The sequence below is a fragment of the Penicillium brevicompactum genome (assembly GCF_028827555.1).
Source record: "Penicillium brevicompactum strain IBT 35665 chromosome Unknown utg000003l_segment0_segment0, whole genome shotgun sequence".
In the NCBI taxonomy this organism is placed as follows: domain Eukaryota; kingdom Fungi; phylum Ascomycota; class Eurotiomycetes; order Eurotiales; family Aspergillaceae; genus Penicillium; species Penicillium brevicompactum.
In genome coordinates, this window is record NW_026623206.1 from 3,031,103 (window position 1) to 3,055,830 (window position 24,728).

The 24,728-nt window shown below is 50.9% G+C and overlaps 10 protein-coding genes across 10 annotated transcripts; 6 read left to right on the forward strand and 4 right to left on the reverse strand.

Moving 5' to 3' along the window:
• Positions 1 to 3: 3 nt before the first annotated feature.
• On the forward strand, positions 4 to 388 carry N7506_005042 (uncharacterized protein; the record flags this gene model as incomplete). Its single annotated transcript, XM_056954336.1, has 2 exons — positions 4 to 26; positions 82 to 388. 2 exons carry the CDS (start codon positions 4 to 6, stop codon positions 386 to 388), a joined length of 330 nt encoding a protein of 109 aa, XP_056813225.1.
• Positions 389 to 1,752: 1,364 nt separating this feature from the next.
• Positions 1,753 to 1,962, forward strand: N7506_005043 (uncharacterized protein; the record flags this gene model as incomplete). The annotated part of the gene is made up of 1 exon (XM_056954337.1): positions 1,753 to 1,962. One exon carries the CDS (start codon positions 1,753 to 1,755, stop codon positions 1,960 to 1,962), a length of 210 nt encoding a protein of 69 aa, XP_056813226.1.
• An 872-nt stretch (positions 1,963 to 2,834) lies between these two features.
• Positions 2,835 to 4,791, forward strand: N7506_005044 (putative transcription initiation factor TFIID subunit 12; the record flags this gene model as incomplete). Its single annotated transcript, XM_056954338.1, has 2 exons — positions 2,835 to 4,469; positions 4,537 to 4,791. 2 exons carry the CDS (start codon positions 2,835 to 2,837, stop codon positions 4,789 to 4,791), a joined length of 1,890 nt encoding a protein of 629 aa, XP_056813227.1.
• Positions 4,792 to 6,221: 1,430 nt separating this feature from the next.
• On the reverse strand, positions 6,222 to 8,882 carry N7506_005045 (1-phosphatidylinositol-4-phosphate 5-kinase; the record flags this gene model as incomplete). Its single annotated transcript, XM_056954339.1, has 2 exons — positions 6,222 to 7,716; positions 7,780 to 8,882. 2 exons carry the CDS (start codon positions 8,880 to 8,882, stop codon positions 6,222 to 6,224), a joined length of 2,598 nt encoding a protein of 865 aa, XP_056813228.1.
• Positions 8,883 to 10,746: 1,864 nt separating this feature from the next.
• On the reverse strand, positions 10,747 to 11,991 carry N7506_005046 (histone H1/H5 family protein; the record flags this gene model as incomplete). Its single annotated transcript, XM_056954340.1, has 6 exons — positions 10,747 to 10,863; positions 10,918 to 11,085; positions 11,139 to 11,269; positions 11,322 to 11,664; positions 11,810 to 11,835; positions 11,928 to 11,991. 6 exons carry the CDS (start codon positions 11,989 to 11,991, stop codon positions 10,747 to 10,749), a joined length of 849 nt encoding a protein of 282 aa, XP_056813229.1.
• Positions 11,992 to 14,451: 2,460 nt separating this feature from the next.
• On the reverse strand, positions 14,452 to 15,889 carry fen1 (multifunctional nuclease RAD27; the record flags this gene model as incomplete). The annotated part of the gene is made up of 5 exons (XM_056954341.1): positions 14,452 to 14,973; positions 15,038 to 15,599; positions 15,655 to 15,659; positions 15,729 to 15,814; positions 15,877 to 15,889. The coding sequence occupies 5 exons, from the start codon at positions 15,887 to 15,889 to the stop codon at positions 14,452 to 14,454; spliced, it is 1,188 nt and encodes a 395-aa protein (XP_056813230.1).
• A 336-nt stretch (positions 15,890 to 16,225) lies between these two features.
• Positions 16,226 to 18,575, forward strand: N7506_005048 (uncharacterized protein; the record flags this gene model as incomplete). The annotated part of the gene is made up of 4 exons (XM_056954342.1): positions 16,226 to 16,485; positions 16,539 to 17,370; positions 17,421 to 17,697; positions 17,749 to 18,575. 4 exons carry the CDS (start codon positions 16,226 to 16,228, stop codon positions 18,573 to 18,575), a joined length of 2,196 nt encoding a protein of 731 aa, XP_056813231.1.
• Positions 18,576 to 19,111: 536 nt separating this feature from the next.
• Positions 19,112 to 20,573, forward strand: N7506_005049 (acyl-CoA dehydrogenase; the record flags this gene model as incomplete). Its single annotated transcript, XM_056954343.1, has 4 exons — positions 19,112 to 19,316; positions 19,376 to 20,291; positions 20,366 to 20,475; positions 20,527 to 20,573. The coding sequence occupies 4 exons, from the start codon at positions 19,112 to 19,114 to the stop codon at positions 20,571 to 20,573; spliced, it is 1,278 nt and encodes a 425-aa protein (XP_056813232.1).
• Positions 20,574 to 21,353: 780 nt separating this feature from the next.
• On the forward strand, positions 21,354 to 22,177 carry N7506_005050 (putative ubiquitin conjugating enzyme (UbcD); the record flags this gene model as incomplete). The annotated part of the gene is made up of 4 exons (XM_056954344.1): positions 21,354 to 21,397; positions 21,452 to 21,497; positions 21,790 to 21,973; positions 22,038 to 22,177. 4 exons carry the CDS (start codon positions 21,354 to 21,356, stop codon positions 22,175 to 22,177), a joined length of 414 nt encoding a protein of 137 aa, XP_056813233.1.
• A 657-nt stretch (positions 22,178 to 22,834) lies between these two features.
• N7506_005051 (putative spherulin 4 family protein) lies at positions 22,835 to 23,188 on the reverse strand (the record flags this gene model as incomplete). The annotated part of the gene is made up of 2 exons (XM_056954345.1): positions 22,835 to 23,134; positions 23,174 to 23,188. 2 exons carry the CDS (start codon positions 23,186 to 23,188, stop codon positions 22,835 to 22,837), a joined length of 315 nt encoding a protein of 104 aa, XP_056813234.1.
• Positions 23,189 to 24,728: the final 1,540 nt, after the last annotated feature.

A 24,728-nucleotide genomic window follows, 5' to 3' on the forward strand; every position in this document is an offset into this window, starting at 1 on the left:
AATATGGCAGCCACCAAGAGTGCCTGGTCAATCAAGCTGGCTCTAACACCGCCAAAAAAAACTTAATAAATTTGTCAAAAGTCCAGAAGACCCAGCTGGTGAATCGGGCTGTGAAGAAGAGAAAAAAGAAGACCATGCTGTGGACTCGGATTGTGCAGAAATCACGGCACCAGCAGTTTACGCGGACTACGCGGCTTACACGGTTTCCGCGATTTATGCGGCGAAAGCGGCTTCTTTGCAAGTCTTGGCCAAGCCGTTCGTGCGACAGAGCAATGCTTGCCGAGAACTTCTGATTTCCAAAATCAAGAACCCCATTTTACCACCCGATCAAACTTGGCTGCTGCAAGTACATAAGCGGAGCACTACTTTGAGGTCAGCGAAGTATTGATCTGGGGTGAAGAGTTTGTCGAAGATTTAGAGCACTCCGTGAAAAATGAATATGCTCATGAAACCTCAAAATATCCTCGAACCACCCAAAGGGAGTCCGCTCAGCTAGCTGCGACATAATGGTCATGAACCACCGTGACCCGTGCTAGTTCGCAGCTGCAGATGGTGACCGATAGCGTTACGATACTGGTTGTTTTCTCTTACTACCTTACCTACTCCTGACCAGCTTTCATCATGGCTGACAAAAATACCAATGAGACCTACCTACCAGGCTCGGCCCACGCTATGGTTGACCAGGATACAGTAAGCTCCTCGTCGGATTTGGAGTTGCGATAGCTTGCACAGTCTCCACTGCCGAAAGCCGCTTTATCATACTCGACGGGGTCGAAGGCGAACGTTTCAACCCCGATGCAGCGACAGAAGTGGAAGCTGCTTTCCAGAATCTGATGAAGAGTGCAAGTGTGTTGAACCGGCTGCCGGTTTACACTTGTCGGGTCTGATGGTCTACGTGTATCGAAGAATGTGAAGAACAGCACGCTAGCGGCCAAATGGCCGTACGACTTTGACAGCAACGGAAATCTCAGGACCATGAATACTAGCATGCCAAAGGATCCTAGAAAAAGATCGACGAAAACGTCGCAGTGGCGGCGAGCGCAATGACAATCGGCCTACTCTTGGCCCTCCAGAGTCCGTGGAGTAATATCAGCAGTGGGAGCGTCAACTGGAAACCACTGGGAACCCACCGGGGTGAGCCAGACATGAAGAGCAGACAGCAACAGCAAACATTATCCCAAAGAATTCGGGACAATTTGAATCGCCAATCAGCCGTGAATTCCTTGATTCAATCTCGTGGTAGGGTCTGTATTGTCAAGTGTGATCAATGTCAAGCAAAACATGATCGCAATTGTTACCGCGTCCCCTATCCGTGCTTACAGGGCGCAATATCATCATCTTTGCCTCCCTTGCGCTTCCAGTGGAACAGCAATGGGGGTATTCTTGTCAGCCGTGGATCGCATGTGACCCCGCCCCCTCATAGCAGATAGTCTAGAGAGCTGAATGGATCATCTCTTATGCCATCTGCTTCCAGACCATGACAATTCTGAGCCCTTTCCCACAGTTTGTCCGGAAACCGGGTCACTTTGGTGGATATTGCAATTGCAAACTCCCAGATCATGCAATCCGCTGCTCCGTACGAGACGATACAGGCAGACAAAGAGGGATAAGAGGGCAACCATTTGTGTCGGTTGACGTGACACCTTTGCAAGGTCAATTGGCAATTGGTTCAGCACAAAGCCCTATGGTCTCATGCAAGAAAAGCTCGCCCAAGTGGTGGGATCGCTAGTCGATGACCCGTTTGAGATCCCGATGACTCCGCCTCACGTGGAAGATGACAAGCTAGCTAGCGCTGCGGAGTCCGAACCAGCTGTTGCTTCTGCGTCGACATCTGCTGGAGCTGTTGCACCAAAGACCGTCGCTGGCCTCTCTGCTCCGAAACCAACCGCTAGCCACGACCAGACTGATGGCGAGCCACCCGCTCAGCGGGTAAAACTTGAACCCAGCATTGAAAGCAGCTAGTTCCTGAAGACACCGTCGTCAAAAACCAGAAATGAAGGGGATGCAAAAAAATATGGAGAAACACAGTCACTACAGCTAATCAAAGTGAATCATTCATGGTGGTCACCCAAGGACCTATTTGTGTCAGAAGCTCGCCACATGCCGGTAACGAGATTCATCACGCATCGAATCCCTACATATCCAAACGTCATTCCCAAGGCATCGAAGCTAGTGCAGTATACTCCAGAGGAGGAAGGATGGCAACGCACAAAGATCCCCAAGCTAGAAGAAGCGGGGATAATCACAAAGTGCATGTCACCCTGGTCGGCAAAGACCAAGTTCCCCAGGATGGCTGGTTATGTCCCCGGAAAGCTCCGCATGGTTCGTCATTACAATTGCCCTCTGAGCGGGCCAATTAATTCCTGAATGCATTTGCTGGTCTCTATTCGAGGTCTTCAGACATTTAGGAGTTATAGATGGGTCACCACCATTGTGTTCATCACTTATCCAACGTCAATATAGTAACAATTAAACCTAATACAAATATCAAGGCACTATGAAAATAATAGATCTCAAAGAGCATCAATGTGGACAATAGAATGTGCTCTACAACGAACAGCGAGTGATAGAGTGATGTCCGTAGATCGAACCGAATCGGATGCCAAGACCGAGCCCGGGCCAAGCAACCTCGCGGCCAGAAGTTGCACGCCGCGAACCCTCTCAGACACCTCATTCACACCATCCTCCACACATTTCAGAAGCAGAATTTCTGTATACCAAATAGACAGCGCATTCATCACCAACTCGTTCGACGAGAAGGTGTCACCATATCACGCCGTGGGACTCCTCACAGCTCCAATCCTCCAAGCACCAACCCGAACCTCATCGCGGCCATGGACGGGTCTCAGGGCCAAGTTGGACAGCCAATGGCTGCACCACAGCAGCCACAACAACCACAGCACTCCAACCTGATCCGCACCGACCAGGTACAGAAGCTGCCACACCTCTCCGATCAACAAAAGGCCCAGCACACGCAGTTGGTGCGCAGCCTGTGGGAGATGCTGAATACACGCGACCCACAAACCCACGAGTATCAGCAGGCACATACCAAACTCTCACAGCTGTCGCAGAACTTGATGAAGGGGATGCGCATCTTCCAACAAAACCGCCAGCAAGCGATCCAACAGCATCAGCAAAACCAGGGCGCGGCGGGCGCGCAACAGGGTCAGATTCAGCCGGGCCAGCAGCCGCAGCAGCCGCAACAAGGACAAGCGGCGCAACCGGGTCCCCAGGGTCAGCCGGTCCAGCGAACACAGTCCAACAACCCCCAGGCCCTCAATCAGCTTATCCCGCAAATCCAAGCTCGAGTGAGCGCACTCAACTTCCACCTCCCTCCGAACGTCACACCGGAACAGGTCCAGACGTGGATTCCAGAAGCACGACTCCGATATGGTATTGCTCTGCAAAAGCAGGAGGTGGGACGGGCTCGCATGGCCGAGCTGCGGTCCTCGTATGCCCAGCGACAATCACAGGGTAACATGAGCCAGGAAGAGATGCAGGAGTTCAAGAACAGACAACTGGCTGCGGAGAAGCTCTTCCGGGAAGGTAGCGAGTTCCTCAACAAGTTTAAAGAACAGCAGGAAAGCTTCAAGCTGCAGTCCCAGCAGAATCCCCAAAGCCAAATGATGAACCAGACAGGTCAAACGAACACACCAGCGAATATGGGCCAGGCAGCTGGAGGAGCCGCACCACCAGCGGCGACTCAGACGGTACCCAACGCCCAGGCAGGTGCGACGAACACCATGCAATCCGGTCAAGCACCAACCCCAGCTCCCCACACTATAAATTCTGCAGTGAACGCCGCACGCAATCAAGCCGGCCAGGCCATGTCCCCCTCCGCTTCCCAGCCTGGACAGCCCCCTTCAGCGCAGTCGGCAGGAAACACCCCAGTTCCAATCAGTGCACCACCACCCCAGGGCCAGCGGCCCCAGGCACCGTCTCAACAAGGCACGCCAGGCACACAAGTCACTTTCAGTCAAACTCCCAATCCTGATGGTTCAACCCCTACACCTCCAGGACCTCCCCAGCAGGTGAACCAAGGCCCACCACGTCCCCTCTCCCACCAAGCTGCGATCTCACAAGCCGCGCAGACTTACACAAACCCGACCCCCCAGCAACCATCCACCATCAACCAACAAGCCCAAGCAAACAACCAAGCTCACCCCCAGGGCTACCTCGCCAACCGCCCAACCGATACCACCTCCCGCAACATCAACATGGCCATCCCCAAGAACCTAAACGTCTCCACCCCCGAACCAGTCTCAATGCCCGCCTCTCGCCCCTCCCTCTCCGGCGGCCCCAGCCACGGCGCAATGGGAATGATGGGCCAACCCGCCATCCAAAAGCATCCCGGCTACGTCCTCGAAGGCGAAGGCCAACGCGTCCTCTCCAAGAAAATGCTCGACATCCTCGTCCGCCAAGTCACCGGCGGCGGCGAAGGTGAAATGCTCACACCAGATGCCGAAGAAGTAAGTCAAATCCAAATCCAAATTCACTCCTATCCCCAACACCGATCCCAAAACTAACTATCATAAGTTCATCCTCCAAATGGCAGACGACTTCGTCGACGAAGTAATCACCCAAGCATGTCGTCTCGCCAAACTCCGCCCCTCCTCAACTCTCGAACTACGCGATCTCCAACTCGTCCTAGAACGAAACTACAATATGCGTATCTCCGGCTTCTCAACTGATGATCTGCGCACCGTTAAGAAACCACAGCCTACTCAGGGCTGGACGCAGAAGATGTCTGCTATTCAGGCTGCGAAGGTTACTCAGGGTCGTTCGGAGTGATTTCTTCTCTTTTTACTGGACGCCGTGCTTGCCGTTGGGGTTAGAGGTTCCGGTCGAGGGCTGGGGGCTTTGACTCGTGCGGTTTGATCTCTTTGGCTTCTACTTTTTCTTTTGCTTGCGGTTTACTTGGGCGTTTGGGATAGTCGGACGGGTCTGACGTTTTTATCTTTTTCTTTTCTTTTTACGTCCCCCTTTTTCTTTTTTTCCTCGGATTTTCGGGTGGAAATGGGACTTTTATGACGTTTCTTTCCTTGGTTCTGAACTTTTAGAAATCTTAAGTTCGCTCGATGCAATTGGGTAGATACTTTGTCTACCCTTTGACGTTGGGTCTAATCAACGATTTTCAAGGTTCTTTTTCAACAGATGCTAGAGTTGTTCACGTAATGGGCGAGCGAATCAAAGTTCTCAATGTAATTACTGCTTGTCTTAGATGCAAGTCTGTCTAGTCCGATGTAAACGTTGAAGTTCTCGATGACGCTTGCCATGCGATGTTTCAAGTGATTACGAAAGGGGGGAAAACGAGTTAGAAAAGATTCACACGCTGGATACTGCTAATTTGGATCTCTTTCCGCAAGTAGAAGCATGAATATCAAGAGAAAACATGTGGTATAGTGATTGGTACAGGGTATGGAGAGGACTCGGGCAGCAGGATAGGGAGCAAAAAGAAAAAGAAAAAGAAAAAGAAAGGAGAAAAAAAAGAAAGAGGAAATAGGACGGAATACACAAGAGAGGTACAATAAGGAAAAATGTGTTCGTATGAACAAAGTTGGAGCCGGGAACTTGTGACTGTCACTGTCGCCGGGATGTTCTTGAAAAGTTCTTTGAAAACATTCTGGAACTGACAATGATTGTTGGGAAGAGATTGGGGCATTCGCTGTTGGCACAGGAGTGCTGGTATTGGGGCTGGAGATTCGGGGGTTGTTGGATATGATATAGAGAATGTGGATGATATGTTCGGTCAATAGGCGTTGGCGAAAGCTGTACAGGTTGTATGGCAGCCTGGCAAACGGAGTGTAGAGAATGGAGAACGTTTGGAAGAAAGATTGAAGGAATGTAGGAGTTGAGGATTGGGCATTGAGAGTTTGCACCGGAATCCGAGATGAACAAAATCGAAAATCAAAATGAGACAACACACGTAGAGACGGGGATGAGTCGCTCAACAATCAAAGGGGGGATTATACACATGTCACTCGTGAACATCAGTTTCTTGCGAAAGTGTGGTAGTAAGAGGAGGAGGGGGGTAAGGGAGGATGGGAGAGGAGATGCCTCGCGCAGACCCATGCTGAAACATAATAAATGGTTCTGGTTCTATCAAAAGCAGTGGTAAGAACGACAGGGGGGATATCTCGCTGAATACAAGAAACAAGTAAAGAGACGATTGAAAGGTATCGTCGGGATGACAAGCGGTGCAAGTCAAAGGGATCGGGGGCCTAATGGCGAGCCGGGCTCGGGGCCAGGTAGTCATGACGGTCAACACCCTTGCCTTTGCTCGGTGGGGTTGGGGGAGCATCACCGGGGACAGGAGGAAGCTCCTTGTCGGCTCCTGGGGGCCCATTCCGGCTATGGGAACTGTGGCCGCCAACGCTGCTTGCCTCACCAGCTTCGTCCACGATGGGGAGAGTCGATGTAGGGCCAGGGCCACCGGCATCCGCTGGGTCCCAAACAGTGGTTAATGTTCGAGGGTGGGTGACGGAGACATCCTTGGAGGCTTCCTTTTCGGCGGCCTGCATGGTACGCTCAACAGAGGAGGACCTTGAACGGCGCTTCTCGGTTGATTGTTGGGGGGCACCAGAAGCTGAAACTCTAGAGTCTCGTCGTTTTTCGGCCTCCTCCTTGGACATTGTGATGCCCTTGATGAAGTTGATAAATCGCTCTCCGTAGCCCTCTGGTGGGATAGGTGAGATCTGGGTGCGATCGGATGAGAGACCCTTGAAGAAGTGCTCCAGTTTCTTGGTGGTTCCGTAATGGGTCAAGCAGTCAATGATTCCCAGATAGTAGATCTCATCGCCAGGTTGCCCGTTCTCGTGTGTAGCCCGGAACCCACCGTCATCGGCGTAAAAGATATGATATTTTCGTTCATCCAGAATCTCGTCCGGCATCTTCGCGGCCGCCTTGTCCAAAGGAATGGGCCGCTCACGCTTGATGAGCATGCGGAGCTCCCGAGCCTTGCGTTCGTTCTCCAGTTTGGACGGGGTGCGCATCAGGCCATTGGGACTGTTTTCGTCTTCGCGGTCACCCCCAGGAGAAAAGACCTGTAGGGTCTTATCGCGCAGTTTCTCTTCATTGCCCCTGCCACCGTCGTGTATCCCCACCAGAAGAGAATAGTCCATGATCTTGAGCTTTTGCAACAACACCACATCACGCTTCAATTGCTCAATGAAGATATCTCGTTTTGAGGGCCCACATTCCAGATGACGGTTCCGACGAACCCAGTTCAGATCTTTCATGGTCGCTCGGGGGTTCCTCTCAAGATCTGACTCCTGCAGGTCACGACCAATGGTCGATCCTTTCAGATCGAATGTCTGGTGGATATCTCGGTGTGGGGGGAACAAGTTGTTCATGACGACGAAGTGGATTTTGCGGCCATATGCCATCTTGACTCGGTGGAGACCGTAGAATTGTGAGATCAAGGTGTTGGGGTTTTTCTCCACGTGCCGGTAGTAATCGGGGAGGATCTTCCGAAGAAGCTTGTGCTCGGAGTGGTGGATGGTCTTGATGATGTACTTGTAGTCTCGTGAGAAGTAGAAGAAACTTCCACTCTTGCCGGGAGAGCCCAACTCGGACAGGATATACTTGCTTGTGAGGGACATGAGATAGTCGGCGGGATCGAGACGGAACTTGGCGCGTAGGTGTCGGAATACCCAAGGGGCATAGTCCTTGAACTTGAAATCGTATTTGGCGGAAGGGATCAGTTCGTTTCCAGTGCTGCTCTTTGGTCAGTCATGCTTCATTCAGTCCACACGTTCACAGGCGAAATCCACCACTCACATGTCAAAGGAGAACTTGTGCTTAGCGTCAAAGTCCGCCGGAGTGAGTTCCCGGTCCATCTTCGCATTGATCCTCGAAACCGTAAAGCGGATACCCGTCAACATGTTGTACGCTGTCACGTAGTTGACGTGGTTCTGATCCACCTTGGTACCCACGATAACCCGCTCGTCGTCCTCCTCTTCCCGCCGGCGTCGCGAGGCCCGTCTCTGTTTGATGGCTTCCGCCCATCGAGCCGCATCTTCATCTGGGGGCGCCTCGTCCAAGGTGATATCCTGGTGGGTGCTGTTCTTGGTGGCCCGTCGGATTAGACCGATTGACGTGCGACGGAAGCCGGAGGTCGGAGACATGCGGCCCGTGCTGTAGGCGGCATCGTCGGGGTATTCTCGACTGTCTCGACGCACACTGGGCGTTCGGGGGACTTGGAGCGAGTGGCGCTGTCGCATGCTGGAATTCTGCGACTCGGGGACGGAGGCGGCGTCGAGGATGGACGGAGCGGGAGGAGAGGAGTGGCGATGGGGTGCGGACTTCGAGTCCGGGATCAAGCGATCCGGGTTGGGAGAATGTCGACCATTCTCATCGGATTGGGGGATTTGCAATAGCGATGCCGATGGCGAGATGGATTCCTCCCCCGAGGGTCGGTGGGCGTCTCCGTTGACCATCAATTTCCCGGGGCCCGGACGCCCGTTCGTAGTCCCATTGGGCTGAGGCTGGGTTGAGATGGCGGACGATGTGGTCGGCACGACACCAGGGCCCGTTTCAGAGAGTTTTCGGTCCAAGGTTGCGGACGGGCGCCCGTTTTCGCGCGGATCCCGGGCGGGAGCATTGCCTAGGGAGTGCATGCTGCCGTCCTTGGATAAGGGGAGATCGCGCGTGTAGGAGCTGACGCTGGAGCGCGGGCCATTCACGGAGTAGGCGCTTCCGTTCTTCAGGTCGTTGAGCAGCTGGCGGTCATTCTCGGGGTCGCCGTTGCCGTTGGGCCAGTTGGTCCACAAGAAGGTGTTGCCGACGGGGATCTTGTCGTGGGACTTGCGGGAGGATTCGAAGGAGCGCGGGTGGGTGGCCGGGGCAGTCTGGTAGGAGACGTCGTTGGAAAAGGATGGCATTGCGCTGGTTGACGTGAACTCTGGACCGGCAACCCGAAGTGACGGCACCCTTAGTGGCGGGAAAAATCAGGCAAGGTGTGAGCCGGGACAGAATTCAACAAGAAAATCAAAAGAAGAGGTCAATAATTCAGGCATTCAGCGAGCCCGAAGAAACACAGGGCAGAGTTCACAGGAACCAAAGTGCCTGAGGGGAAAGTTGTCGAGTGAAAGAATTACGATACGACACGTACCGACTCCACCGTTCAGCTGCTTTATGCTATACTCAGTCAGTACAGAGTACAGAGTATTTTATTCTCTCTACATATTTATTTGATATTTGATATTCTCTATTTTTTATTCTCTATAGTTCAAATTATACTATAACATAGAATATAAAATATAAAATATTCCCCTGTATATAATCCTCCAGTATACCAACGTTGCTAGGCTGCTGCATAAAAACTCAGCACGGCTATCTTTGCTCTTTAGGGGCCGATGACCTCTTCGATCGGCCTTCTCTACTTTACTCCCGACACTCTCGCCCGGTTTTCTCATATCCCTTGATGCAAGGACCGTCATCTTAGGCTGTGACTGGTATTCACTACCATTGCACATGAGCCAACCTCATTTAATATAGAAATGAGGCAATTGGCTCGCAAATCACCTAGTCTTTGTACGGAGTACATACTACGGCGTAATACATACAAGTATCTAAAGAGATAGGAGAATACTCACAAATTGCGCCACCCTGACTCCGTCCCTGAGCTATCTCCAGGGAAACTTGAATCTATACTCTATATTCTATACTGGAATATTTCCAATCCTCTAATAAACGATATACTCCCTCCAGTACATCATATCCCTATTTCATACCCATTAATTCTCTCGGAAAACAAACAACCGTTCTAAAAATATAAAAATCTGGGAATACTCCATAGGGCTCTCTCTGCGCCACAGGGGTTACTTCTCCACACCGTGGCTCTGTCTACTTCGGTCTTAGGCTCGGACAAAGCCTTAACACTTCCGCACTCTGCACCCGTGGAACGTGTCTGACATTCTACCGGGCCACGGGGTGAGTCGGATAGTCCTCGGACGGAGGACGGAGGATACGAACCCGAGTTTCACCAATGATGTCAATGTTGATTTCCTGTGCGGAGTACGGAGTATTGACAAGTGCAAGTATGGGGTCATGGCCCACAGGGGACCTTGCAGAGATCGGAAATACTCTACAGAGTACAGAACATAGAGGACGAATACTCCGTATACAAGTAGACCAAGGGAGTACATGCACCAAGTCCAGTCATACTCCATACTTCCATCAGTTCAAATGTCAATACGGAATACTGCCCAATGGCCATCTGTCATCTGTCAGCACAGGGCCCAGGCTAAACGCGAATCCCACGCGATCTGCATTTTGTTTACTCCGGACTGGTGCTCAGTCCCGCTACGCGATCTACCCGGCTATCAATTTCAGCCAATCTCGAGGGCCTATTCCAGAAAGACACTTTGATTGCACTGGACATACGTGTAGAATAAAGTCTCAAGAGTAAAACAGTTGTAAAAAAAAAAGGCCCGGTTCCCCCCAAACCCCACCGCAGGACGCCATTCCTCGCACTGTGGAGAAAAAAGAGAAAAAAAGCAAAAGGTCATAACGAAGATATCCCCAGAAAAACAAAAAAAAGTAAACACAAAAACCCATCACAGAGAGAGACACAGACCAATCGATCCAAAGAAATTACAGGAGAAGAACAAAGGAAATGGGACCAGAGGCCCTCCCCGGAAATGCGCTCGTGAAAATATAGGGAGAGCGAAATCTGGTCAAAAAAAAAAACACAAATTCAAAGCCAAGTCAAGCCAGGACCAAGATCAAGATCAAGACGGTCGTCTATTTCTTGGTGGTGCGCTTCTTGGCCGCTGCCTTGGGTGCTGGGGCAGTGGTCTTGGTGACACGACCAGACTTGGTCTTGCTCAAGACCTTGGGCTGCTCAACGATAGCAGGGGCCTGGGAGGGAGGTTAGTGAACGGGCAGGGAGATGCGGAACATCTAGCCACTTACGGCAGTGGTGGTCTTGCGGGCCTTGCCAGAGTTGGCCTTAGGTTTGGCTGCGGTCTTGGTGGCAGCCTTGGTCGCGGTCTTCTTAGGAGCACTCCGCTTAGCTGGGGTAGCCTTTGCGGTGGTCTTTGCGACAGCCTTCTTGGGTGCGGCCTTCTTGGCGGCAGCGGGCTTTCCGAGACCATTAGCATGATGCACATCATGTGGATCTGTGGGATTCTTACCTTAGTAGCGGTCTTGCCATTCGGCTTTGCGGCAGTCTTCGCAGCGGGCTTCGCGGCAGGCTTCGCGGCAGGCTTAGCAGCCGCCTTGACAGGAGCCTCCTTCTTGAAAAGCTTCAATGGTCCAGAGGGGCCTAGAGCACGCGTCAGCTGACTGATCATATGACAAGCCCCATTCCCTCGCACAGAAAGGACTGCGGGAGTGAACGAGAATTCCGGGGACAGCGCGAAACCGAGGGGGGAGGGGGAAGATTTGCGCATATACACTCGGAGCCGAAACAGAAGACTTACCCTTGGGCTGAACAAATTCTTCCTTCTCAACACCAGACTTAATAGCCTTGTTGAATTGAGCATCAAAGGTGCTCTGAGAAGAGACGTTGAGCTTGTTGTTCGACTGAACATACTTCTTGATCGCCTGACGACTATATTTGCAATTCCCCATTAGTGACTCCGTTCCCCTTCCGAGCGCGACTCCAAAAGTGCGCGGGAAATCATTCGCCACATACCTGCTACCATTGCGTTCCTTAAGCTATCAGCGCAAAAGAACAGGTCAGCCAAAATAAATTCCAAAAAATCAGCCACCGGTGGTTTGTGGTGGTGCCCAAAAGGCAAAGACGTGTCACGGTCGGGCGCGACCTGAATCACAACAAGTCGCGCAGGCACGATCCACTTACGCTGATAATGGCATCCTTGATCATATCTATATCATTCTCATCAGCAGGTTCTCGCGACTGTGATGATGCCAAAACCGCGTTTACGCGATGGGGTGGGCATTCAGGATCAGCGACATACCACGGTAGGAAGAGTGAGGAGCAGGCGCGGCCTTCTTCGCGCTGGTGACCTTCTTGGGAGGCATGATTGAAGATTTAAATTGAGGATGGTAAAGTGAAGAGATGAAGAACCGTCAAAGGGTTTAGTGTTCAAGTCCAGAAAAATGGGTGGAAACAGAAAAGGAAGAAAAAGAAGAGCAGAGGGAAAGGGAAGGCCGCGGGGCATCCGCGATTTATAGGCGACGGATGTTGACACAAGATCACCAGGGGGGGAAGCACCTCTTTTTTTTTTCTTTCTTGTTCTGCAAGTTTGACACGAGTTTTGACTATCTTCTGTTTCTTTTTGGTTTTATTTCTCGGTTTAGTGGTTTAGTGGTGTCTATCTACTCTCTGTGTCTATCTTCGCGTCTCTCGTCATACTCGCTGTCTACACTATGACTGCACATACTCAACCCAAGAAGTATGAACAGTTATGAACACTATGATTCTAACCTCGATGTGCCATTTATTCACAACTCATCTTAGCGAACCATCGCGCCATCACTGAATCTATCAGATCATCAGCTCCAGTCCGCAGCCTCCAGACTGAAGCCTCAAAGCAATCTCTCCAGCGCGTGGAAATCGCGCATACAAGCACCATGCAGCGCGGTATTCCTCTTTTTTTTTTTACCCTTTTACTCTCGGGCACATAGCTCCCGACAGATGAACATTCCAATGGGTGATCGACCTATCCCTCTACTCCGTATTAGGTCCGGATCTGGCAACCCTTTACGGAATCCAGATCTCCTCAGCCCGAGATATGTTCATGTTCATGCTCAGGGAGAACCGAGCACCGCGCATTCAGCACTCTAACTCCGGACTATTCACGATCGACTCCTTGGCGTTGGGCGGGGGTACTGTCAAGCTTGCAATATTCTTGCCTCCTTGCGTGGGGACCTGCATCGCCTCGTGCGGGAGAGTCACGTTCTCCCCGTTTTTAGCTCCCGATGAGGGTGTTCCCTGGTTCGGCCTCCGTGAATGATGTCGAGACTATCTTTCTTATTCATCGTTCGCACTGATTGGTTGGCTCAGTAAGGGTCTTTTGGTACCTTGGCCGGATGACTCCTCCGTCCACGTAGACATGTTTGGTTCGAGATCATTCGCCTTAGAATATATCGAGTAGTTGGGCGAAATGGTATACTCCATTAAAGCTGGCACATATCAAATTTGACTGTTTCGGTCTGGTCAATGTAGATTTTGAGATTCATTGTCTGTCCAGATGAATTCCAAGGTCATATACCCATAGCCCTACTCGGCTCAACCTTGGAAGTGGGAATCATCTCAGCATCTCCATCTAGGGCTAGCTCTAGGAACGGTCTCATGTTATAATGGTTTTTAAGGTCACTTTCAATGTTATGTTAGCCAACTTATTCATGTCTATAAAATACTGGATGACTAGATTCGCTCCCACAACTCCCTCTGTTATGATGTATATATTCAAGAGAGGGGAAGCTCAGGTCTGGCGACGCCACGGGATCAGCAGACGCAACCAATAAGCTAACAGCATGGATGATACGCTCGGACAAACAAATTCCAATTTTTTTCTTAGAAGAGCTGGAGAGCTGGAGAGCTGCAGAGTTGGAGCTGTAGATGAGTATATTCCAACCTTGGAAGGTTGAGACCGTAAACTGCTCGCGGGTATAGTGACCCACACCTATAGTAACAATGTGAGCAGAAACACCACTCCGAACACTTTCACCCCATGATATCCCCCCAAAAGACCAGAAGAAGCAGGACACGGGTCGTACAAGAATCCAAACGGTCGAATCGATCCTCCGACTGATTGGTCGATCGGAGTCCTCGTGGAGGATCATGTCTGCACCCGCAACCGGCCAAAATCAAGGGTCGACCTACCCACGCTGATCCTACACCACCTGGGCCTGTGCTGCATAATTGCAACTGGGAAATTGATTCTAGCACAAAGTTGCAATACCAACGTTCTAGATTCCGGGCGCTGGTGGCTTCGTGCGTCGAGATCACTGGTGGTGGGTGTTACGAGCCTCGGATTGGTTCCGCCATCTACGACAACCCGGGTGGTTGATCTTGCGCGCCAGCAACGTCTGATTTGGGATATGGGGATTGAAAAGGGACATGGCTATGGAGAAAATGGGGTTTGTTTCGATTAGATGTTTTTTACACTTATAGATGTACGGTGGCGGGAAAGATCAGCGAGAGGGATTGGGCGTGCTCGGTGTGATCTTGACTGATCTCGGTGCTGGAGGATGGGGAAAAGGTTACGGGGACATTCCAGTGGCACAGAGGTACCATTGAATCAAGTCTGCTATTTGATCAGGCAATTGGTTTGTATGTTACAGGAAAACTCATGTCCCGTCCCGATTCCGGCGTGGAACAGGGATTCTCCCGAAAGCGATGCATTAGCGATAAATCAAGAACCCGCAAAACGCCTACGCCAGACCGGCTCATGTAAGACCGGGGAATAATTTTGAAACGTCAGTCTCTGGAAAACAGAGAAATTGAAAAAAAAAGAAGGCATCGAACGCGATGACTTAGGCCGCTCCACGCGGCTTGGACTTGGCATCCTTTTTGGCCTTTGCGTCATCCTTCTTTTTCTTCTTTTGTTGCTGGAGCTTCTCATCATGCTTGCGCTTGAGAGACGCCTTCTGGTCGTCGGTGCGAGCGACAGGCTTGAAGAATCCTTCCAGCCGGGACTGTTGGGCGGATTTGAGGTGCTTGGATAGACGCGCCGCACCATTGCGCACGCGATCCTCATTGAATCCCTTGTCCTTGACCAGGAAATCAATCAGACCTTCAACGTTAGGGGCATCCCACTTAAAGTCACAGTCTGGGTGATCAGCGGCATGGACGTCCGGATCGGTGAACAAGTCCCGGGCATCTTGGTATGGCCAGTCCTCCGGGACTACAAACTTCTGCTTAGGGTCGTTCTTCATAAACTCCAGCACCTTCTCGATGGACTTGTGCTCTTTGATCAAGTTGAGAGCGGTGTGGGCTCCCACCTTGGGGATGGGTTCCAAATAGTCACAGCCCAGCAGAATACAGAGATCGATAAACTGTAGAAATGGTCAGTTATTGCCAAACCACCGGGGCAAACACACGGTTTGGGTGAAACTTTACCTGTGCACGATCCATGTCTAAACCCTCAAGCGCCCGGTCCAGGTGGATTTCCTGAATGGGCTCCTTGCGCTGCTCACTGAAAGTGAGGTGGCGCAAGAGAATCGGCGACTCGAAGCACAGTGTATCCATATCCTCAGACGCAGCGCCATACACCTTGCCCGCACGGGCCAGAACAGCACATTGAGCCTCGGCTTCTGTCGGGGCAGTAATATGAGGAATTCCCATCAGCTCGAGCAGCTTCTTGCACTCCGCGTTGTGCTCCCGAGTGACGCGGACGGTTCGTCGCGAAAACTTTTCAATATCCTCTGCCGTACCAGTTTCCTTGGCTTCCTCGTGGGCCTCGTGGGCTTCAGCCTTGCGTGCGACACGCTTCGCCAGCTCGCCGGACTTGAGCTTCGGTGGGGCACCGTCGAACACGTACAGAGGCTTGATGCCGTTGTCCACCATTCGGAGTGTGCGGTAGAACATGCCCATTAGGTGGGAGGTGGTCTCGCCGGACTCACTCTGGAGCTGTTGACCTTCTGAACGAACAGCGATCAGGAAACTGTAGATGCTCATCGACCTGTGCTAGGTTAGCGGCGAACGGGGTTGTAGCTATCGAGGTAGCTATGACGTACGCATCCTAGGAAGAATTGAAATCAGAATCACCCCAAAAAGAAATTGCGGACAGAACGGTATGCCTGCGACTTACAATCGCGACCTTGCGGCCGAAGTGATTCTTGATTTCGCCCGTTTTGATCGCATCGGGGGCATTCTCGGAGATCACTTGGTACAGATCTGGCATTCATTTAGTATGGATCCGTGTCATGGGAATAAGAAACTGGTAGCAAATCACTCACGTTTAATACCCATCTTGAATATAGCTTTGAAGTAGTGTGATCAAGGTGGAATGCTGAGCAGAAAATGGAGCTAGCCCTGTCGCACCACGCGAACGCGCCTGGAGGCGCGACCTATTTAATCCCAAAGCGGAATAGCGTGGCACCCAGTCAGGTGACCATTTGCTGAAGACCCATTGATGCCTATTTGATGCCTTACAAGTACCATGAACATGCATGGATGCCTGATTCATCAGGTGGCCATCCGGCTTATGAGTAATTCGGTCGAGAACCGGCGCGCAGCTGCCCCGACCCCGCCTTTGTCTTCCCCGGAATGCGCCATGCGGAGGAATAATTTAGCCTCCATATCAACATGAAGCGGAATCGCATTCAGTTCGAGGCCAATGGCGAGGCTTCGTCTGTATCGCCGCCGCAGGGTGCCTTCACCCCCGAGGACCGGCCTCATCATGTCCCGAAGATCTCGCGGCGCATACGGGCGTGCACTGAATGTAAGCGGCATAAGGTGCGCTGTGACATGAAAGCAACGGATTCTATCTGCTCGCGCTGTCGGCGCATGGGTCTGGAATGCGTCGTGAACAAAAGTCTCCAGACTTTACTGGAAGATGAAGCTGAGTAAGTTTTTACCCAGCATACATGGGAGCATATGCTGACTGCAGCCGGTGAAGTTGGAAATCAATGATCGAATCGGCAATGACGGACCTCCTCAGAAAATCGCAGCTTCCGGAGTTATCATATTACCAAGCAGGTGGCGGCTCGGTCGAGACGCCTTCGAAGAAGAGAGGTCGACAAGACTCTACGGTTTCGACCGAGGGCAACGGGCTTGCACAGCCCATGGCTGCGCCCGTGGAACATACAGTGGAGAATGCGAATGCCTCGAGATCACGCTTCGACTTTCCCCAACAGCCATCACAATACTCGCTGGACCGGGAGGAAACAGGCGCAGCCTCTTTGGTCACAGCGCCAATGGGTAGTCTGTATGAGGTGACACAACTGAGCGAGAATCGTGACAATTCACCGGGTCGGAAACTTGCTCCTGACCAGACATTGGTCACTGACTTCATTTCGCGTGGCGTTGTCGACGTCCAAGAAGCAGAGGAGTTGTTCTATCAATTTGACCAAGTCCTCAATCGCTATCTATGGGATGGAGCACTACTTGCACACAAGGACTTGACATCAGCTCGACGATCATCGTCAATGCTGTCGGCTGCCATTCTGGCCGTCACTGCACTTCACATGCCCAACAAGGAACGGACCTTCGACACATGCTACACCGAATTTGCCAAACTGGCATCAGAATCCATGCTGGGTCACCACCACACCTTAGATGATATTCGTGCATTATGCATTGGTGCATTTTGGCTTGCGGATGTCAGCTGGAAGCTCTCCGGCTATGCTGTGCGTATTGCGACTGAGCGCAACCTACACCAGTTCTATCGCAAAGCCATGCAAGGCTCACCAGAGCATTTGGAACAGGCAAGGCTGTGGTATCTTCTATATGTGAGTCGCTCTTACGAGCAGTGGGCCATATATCTCCTAACATTTCACAGACATTAGAGCACCATTTTTCGATTGCATACGGCCGACCACCGATGATCCACGAGGATGCAAGCGTCACTCAACACAATATCTTTACACAAAATCCGTCAACTTCGCAAGGAGATCTTCGGCTTCACAGCCAAGTCGACCTTTTCATAATTCTCACCCGTATATACTTTTCCTTTGGCCCTGATGTCGAGTTGGAAGTTCCCGAAAGTGACTTCTCCAAGATCGATCAATTTGACATTGATCTAGGGGATTGGAAGTCATCGTGGCTCCCCCGACTTGGTAAGTTCGATAGTCCCCAAACAAAGACCGTCTTCTGACCTCTCACTTTAGCGGGGAGCCGTTACGTTGGCGCATATCCCTACAAGGCCGTGTACATGCATTACCATTTCTCTCGATTGCAGCTCAACTCCGTCGCACTGCGCACGTATCACTCATCCACCTCTTCAGGGGAAATGTCCTTCGAACGTCGCAAACGCGCCAACATCGCGGTAGAATCGGCCATCGCCACTTTGCAGGTTTGCTTAGACGAGCGAGATATCCAACGGGCCCTCGTTGGAGTTCCCCTGTATCTCCACAGTATGATCACCTTTGCAGCAGTCTTCCTACTCAAAATCGCAGCCAAGGTCTGCTCGAATGGAGCGATCCCCGGAAGCCAGGGGAAGCAGACGTCCATCGCTTCAGCGGGTCTACAAGTTGACGTCAGCTACGTGCGCGTCCTTGTTAGCAGGGTCGTCGAATTAATGGTCTCGTGTAGCCAGCGTGCGAGCGAGCGTCACCTCAGTCACCACATCGCCCGAGGGCTCCGTAAAATGCTGACTGGTCTGGAGGAGTGGGAGAAGCGCACTGCCGGCACCCAACAGACGATTGGATCGGCCTCGCAGGACCCTTCTTCCTTCTTCAAACCTGTCATCATCCCCGGGGCCCAGATGCTCGGAGAACGCGATACCATCTTGAACCACCCCCCTCCGTTGCTGGGAGTGGCTCCGCTGTCTGCTGAACGGAGCAATGGATTCGAAGCTTCTGCTGCTTTGGGCAAGCAGGAGCCTGGCTTGTCTGAGGGCTCGGTTGATCCTATGATGGCGGATCTCTGGGGCTTTGACGAAGACTATTTCCCCACGGGGGTGTTTGACTTCTTGCAAAGCCAGATGCCAGCGTGAGCTGGTCTGCAACTTGTCAGGCTGACGCCTGGTGTATACGAGTCGACCCTTTTCACATATCCTAATGCTGGCCTCTGACGACCACGACCATCTCATGTAAATATGGGCACCTGAAACAAATCCCTAGAATGAAAAACAATTAATCTCCACATTCGATCATGTAAGGTGTAGTAATGAACCCTCGGCGTTTGACATGCCAGACTGTACGCCGATCATAGAAGACCGAAAAAGTCCGAGTCGGTTGAACTCACGGAACCAAACATCAATTCCTCGGGTCATCCGTCGAATCAGATTTGCTGAATTGAAAGACCGAATCAAATTGGAGATGTGTGTACTCCGTACTCCGTAGTTACAGAGTGAGTTCCAAGTGTACCCCAGTCTCGGTGATTTTGACATACTCCGTCACCCCAGCCAAAATTGCCGAGGTCTCCCCCATTGCCATATTTGATTGAGCTTCCCCCGCAACATTTCGACCTTACTCTTAGTTCTCTCCCCACACTTTACCGTTGTCAATCTATACAATCCCCGTATTGACAATGATGAACCGCTCAATTCTTCGCGCAGCTACGCGCTCAGCTAAGGCTGCACCTCTCCCTGTGTCGGGCCGCCGCTATGCGTCCTCGGCGGTCTTCAATTGGGAGGATCCCCTAGCCTCCGCAGAGCTATTCACAGAAGAGGAACTCGCGATCCAAGATACAGCGCGCCAGTACTGCCAGGACAAACTCATGCCACGAGTATTAGGTACGTGTTTCTGCCAGACTGTTGCAACAGTGTATGATCTGACGTCAGTGGGATTCCAGAGGCCTACCGCAACGAGGACTACGACCGCCGCATTCTAGAGGAGATGGGTGACCTAGGTCTCCTGGGAGCATCGATTGAAGGGTACGGATGCGCCGGTGTCAGCACCGTGGCGTCCGGCCTCATCACCAAAGAAGTCGAGCGGGTAGACTCGGGATACCGATCAGGCATGTCGGTGCAGAGTTCGCTCGCCATGACCGGTATCTACGAGTTTGGCACCGAAGAGCAGAAGCAGCGCTTCCTCCCGGGCCTTGCCAAGGGTACCACCTCGGGCTGCTTTGGCCTCACCGAGCCTAACCACGGCTCGGACCCGGGATCCATGGAGACCGTTGCTCGCGAACACCCCACACAGAAGGGCATGTATTTGCTTTCTGGTAGTAAGACCTGGATCACGAACTCGCCTATCTCAGATCTGGCGCTCGTGTGGGCGAAGTTGGAGTCAACGGGGAAAATTCGTGGATTCATTGTTGAGCGTTCGCGGGCTACGCCGGGATCCTATGAGACTCCTGCGATCAAGAATAAGAGTGCTTTGCGGGCTTCTATTACCGGAATGATTCAGATGGATGACTGCCCTGTGCCGGCGGAGAATATGCTGCCCGACGTGGAGGGTCTGAAGGGACCTTTTACGTGTTTGAACAGTGCCCGGTTGGGTATTGCCTTTGGTAGCATGGGTGCGTTGGAAGATTGCCTGGCGAGGGCCCGGGAATATAGTCTGGAGCGCAAGCAGTTCAAGGGCAACCCGCTTGCCAAGTACCAGCTGATTCAGAAGAAATTGACCGACGCTGCCACGGACGCCGCTTACGGTACCCTGGCTGCGGTGCAGGTGGCTCGGCTTAAGGATGCAGGCAAGGCGACACCGGAGATGATCTCGATGGTCAAGCGCCAGAACTGTGATCGGGCACTTGCCAACTCTCGAGTGTATGTTTTCCCCCCACCTAACCTCTTTGATTCGACTTGGATGTTTTTTGAACTTTGCTGACGGTACTTTTCAGTCTGCAAGAGGTGTTCGGTGGTAATGCTGCAAGTGATGAGTACCACATTGCCCGTCATGTGGCCAATCTGTTTGTTGTGCAGACCTACGAGGGTCAGAGCGATATTCATGGTAAGTCTATATGCCTGATGACGTTGGGCTGAGACTAATGTGTGCCAATAGCATTGATTCTGGGCCGTGCGATTACCGGGGTGCAGGCCTTTGTCTAAAAAGAGGAAGGCAGTAGGAAAATAAAGCAAGTATAGCGCAATGTGATAGAGTATCTGTAAATAGGCTGGGAAGAATCAATCTGTCACTGTTAGCATCACCAACGGGTCAATGTAAAGTGCACACAACGTCCTTCCCGTTCGGGACAAGCGGGACACACGTGACATCATGAGGGGCAGTTTCATCTGATACCGTCTCAATACTGTTTCCATACTTATTCCATACAGTCAATACATCTGATACATATCAAATGCCTCGTTTCTGTTATACCCCAGGACTTGCACTCTATATTTGGTCAGTTTGGGCAGAGAGATGAATATAGAGATCACTGATACTTGTTTTAAATCGTCCATGAATAGTTTCTAACGCTTTCTAATTGAACCCATTTCCATTGAGTTCAGACTGAGCAAAACAGTACATGTCAGATGGGTAATACACCACCATCAGCCAGAGATCGAGATCAAATCAGCCCTATGTCCAAACGCCCAAGAGGAACAATTACCAATAAGATGATTAAGATGAGAAGATCTATAAGAATAGAAAAAGAACAGTGGCTGAATCATCAAAGATGTGTCATCGGGCTGTGGCGGTATCAGCCAGTAAGACTGGGCAGTAAAAGAATCGTTTCCGCCCACTTTTCCCCTCTCTCAATAATCTTCTCCTTCTCTTCTCTTTTCCACACAAAGACGTAATCGTATGTTGACCGGACTTCTCTCTCTGCCACAACCTACTGACCTTCACCAGCCTTTTGATTCTCTTGCATCTTGCAATCTTTGCCCGTCATGGCTCTCAAGCGCATTAACAAGGAACTCACTGACCTCGGCCGGTAAGCCCATCGTCATCGCCCAGATCTTCCTGTTCACCCTCTAACTGTCCCCAGTGACCCGCCCTCTTCCTGCTCCGCCGGTCCCGTCGGCGAGGATCTGGTATGAAGCCTTTCCCTTTCCCCTGTCGTTGACGGCGCCCCGATATAGCGGGGTACACAAAGCGCCCCGCTGTTGGGTTGCCTGACATTAGTGAGGGGCCATCGATTACTGACTGGGGGGTTTCTTGTCTTTCTAGTTCCACTGGCAAGCCACTATCATGGGTCCTGTAAGTAATACTCCTCGTCCCACACTCCCACTCTGAGGACCTTCGAGGCCAGCGCCTGTATCCCACCCGGGTGAAGGTCCCAGAGACCCCGTGCATCATCATTCAGAACGCTAACCCACTCACCAGGGTGACTCCCCATACTCCGGAGGTGTCTTCTTCCTTGCCATCCACTTCCCCACCGACTACCCCTTCAAGCCTCCCAAAGTCAACTTCACCACCCGGATCTACCACCCCAACATCAACTCCAACGGCAGCATTTGTCTGGACATCCTGAGGGATCAATGGAGCCCAGCTCTCACAATCTCCAAGGGTGAGTCTTGACCTTCGCAATCCCCTCCACACTCATCAACCTCAAAAATCTAACTTCCTCCCAGTCCTCCTCTCCATCTGCTCCATGCTCACAGACCCCAACCCGGACGATCCCCTCGTGCCCGAAATCGCGCACGTCTACAAGTCCGATCCGCCCCGCTACGAGGCCACTGCCCGCGAGTGGACCCGCAAGTACGCTATCTGAATGTGAACGACCAAATCTCATTTTCCTTATTTCGCGCGCTCTTGCTGTCCTCTTGTCCTCTGTCCCCAATAACCCCCCTCGGTTCTTCCCCGCTCGATCGCTTTCAACCGGCTCCAAGCCGCTCTGCATCTTTCCGCTCTCATCCCCCGCTTAGATTCAGTCGCGAAAAGCCTGGCGTACCCGTGGTCGTAGAAACGGTGTATTTTCTTCTTCTTGTTTCCCCCTTCTTTCTGTTTACGAAACGAAAATTTTCAAAAAAATCGGCTCTTGCTCCTTTTCAATCCTGTCAAGCTTTGATCGTGCTTCTTTTGTCCTGGGCCTTTTTTTTTCCATATCAAACGATCCTTATGACCAAACACTGCATTCATGGCATCGGTTTTTTTTTTCTCTCTCTTTTTTCTTGTGCTCAAAACCTGTGCGCGAATGTAATCGGTTGGTTTGCCCGGTTGGAATTTGGTGTTCTGGCGCGGGCTTACGTCGTATTTGGTTTGTAGGGCTCGGAGGATATGTTGATGGGCTCGGGGAGTAGGTACATACTCGGTGGCATGAGTCTCATAATTGCTCTCGAACGTCAACAGCGTATCCATGGTGTCTTCGAAACATTGAGCTATTGGAGAGCCAGGATTGAGTACTGTGAATGCACTGGGGTGTTTCCTCTTAGTTGTTGATGTGTGCGCACAAGGTCGGCGTAGATATTGTCTGGACTGCATTCTGGCCAACCTTCATCGAAAAAGATACCATCCAGATGTACATACGGCTGCTTGAGGCGTTTGAGTTGTCTGAGTTGTCTGAACTATTTGAGCCAGAGGAAAGATAGTAAGGACACAAGTCAAAGTAAATCGTCTCTGGAATTGCTGGAAGTCCATGATCCTGCTCATGTTTGTCCACCATATGGTAGACGACTAGCGCGGAGATGATTTCGTGAAGCAGAATCTGGGGATGGAACTGTTCACACGGCTGTATCTATTGGTCGATAATTTGTTAGCGAAATCCCACCATCTGTCGTGACATGTTGGGAACTTTTTTTACCTGTCTGGTAACCATTTTGAAATCGTTCTCTTCTTATTCTCCGAGGTACTCATAAGATTGACCTTAGAGACGGCTATAAGAGAAGTAATAGCAGCAGACGAAGTATTGGAGACATATGCGATCTCTGCAAATTGGTTCATAGTTTTTATAAATGTGTCAATATATGAACTTTCGACAGTTCTCTTCTATGAACTAGTGCCCTTGGGGTCTAGACTATCCATCTCGTAGAACATGAGACTGTCTCTATTGCGAAGGTTAGAAAAGTAATTTGGCAGAATTTGAGCATCCACCTTGTGTTGCTTTCTGAAACGGATTTATCGACACCATCCTTATAAAAACGACTGTTTAAACGGCCTATGTATTGGTCATAGTCTACGAACTTGACTTTATCGCCAGCTCGCTTTACCGCAGTGGACTAGTCGAGAAGTCAGGTTAGTGATATCTCCCTGAGATCAAATAAGGGTGAAAACAAACAATCTGTGCGTTAACGTCATCAACAAGGCCATTTATAACTTTTCGATGGTCCATTGTCTCTCGGCTGGAAGAGGCTAGCTATTTCGCCTGCTTTCTGATTGGCAGTTAGTACCATTGTGAAACTAATTTGTGTGGTATTTACCTGAATAAAGGTTGACCAGCTAACGTCATCACACGCAGATAATAGATCTTCTGCAAAGAATTTGGCATAGATTTACATTCGCTGTCAACGATTTCGAATAGAAGAATCAGCAAGTTATGTACCCAGTATAGTAGATCATTCCGCTATATTGTATTAGAGTAATCTGGATATATAGTGAGATGTATAAGCCTGCAATTTGATACAACGGAGACTTCAATACCCCACTTTGGAAACCTTCATTGGTACAGTCAGAACTTAACAACCAATCATGAGTGGTCACACTAAGATGGCGCCCAACTAGCCCCTTTAAAGTGTAAGCTTATACGAGTAGACAACATGCTCTGCAGTGAGAAACTATCTTTATCACAGATGGCAAAGGCTACTAGCCGCAATAAGCATAACACACTAAGAATCTTCTAATATAAACATTTAGTAGCATCAAAGCACCACCTACTAAAGGTGAGTATACCTGAATGCGTCAGTTCATACATGCTAAAGCCTTTTGTGATCATCTACTTAAAAGTCCCACTCTAATCTCGACATCGATATTGTTGAGGCAACCGAAACAGAGAGATCGATAGATGTAGTTGGTTGACTGGAACAGATGGAAACTACTAAGGTAGAACCTGGCTTAGTGGGGGTGGCCAAGACACCGCCATATTGGTTGGATGGTTTGACTTATCACCACATGCAGGCCACGTCTCGATTCCGTTGACGGTTTAAAAAGGTGTCATTGGACATATACATAAAGCATATCTGACTTTCATGTCTGCGCATAAGTGTAAGACTCAAACGGAGACAAGGTTTAAATCACGCCTGGCCCAATGTAGATACATCGGATGAATTCTAAGGTCCCAAAGGGTGTGCGCTAATTCCATAAGGGCATAAGAGAAGAAAAAAAAAAAC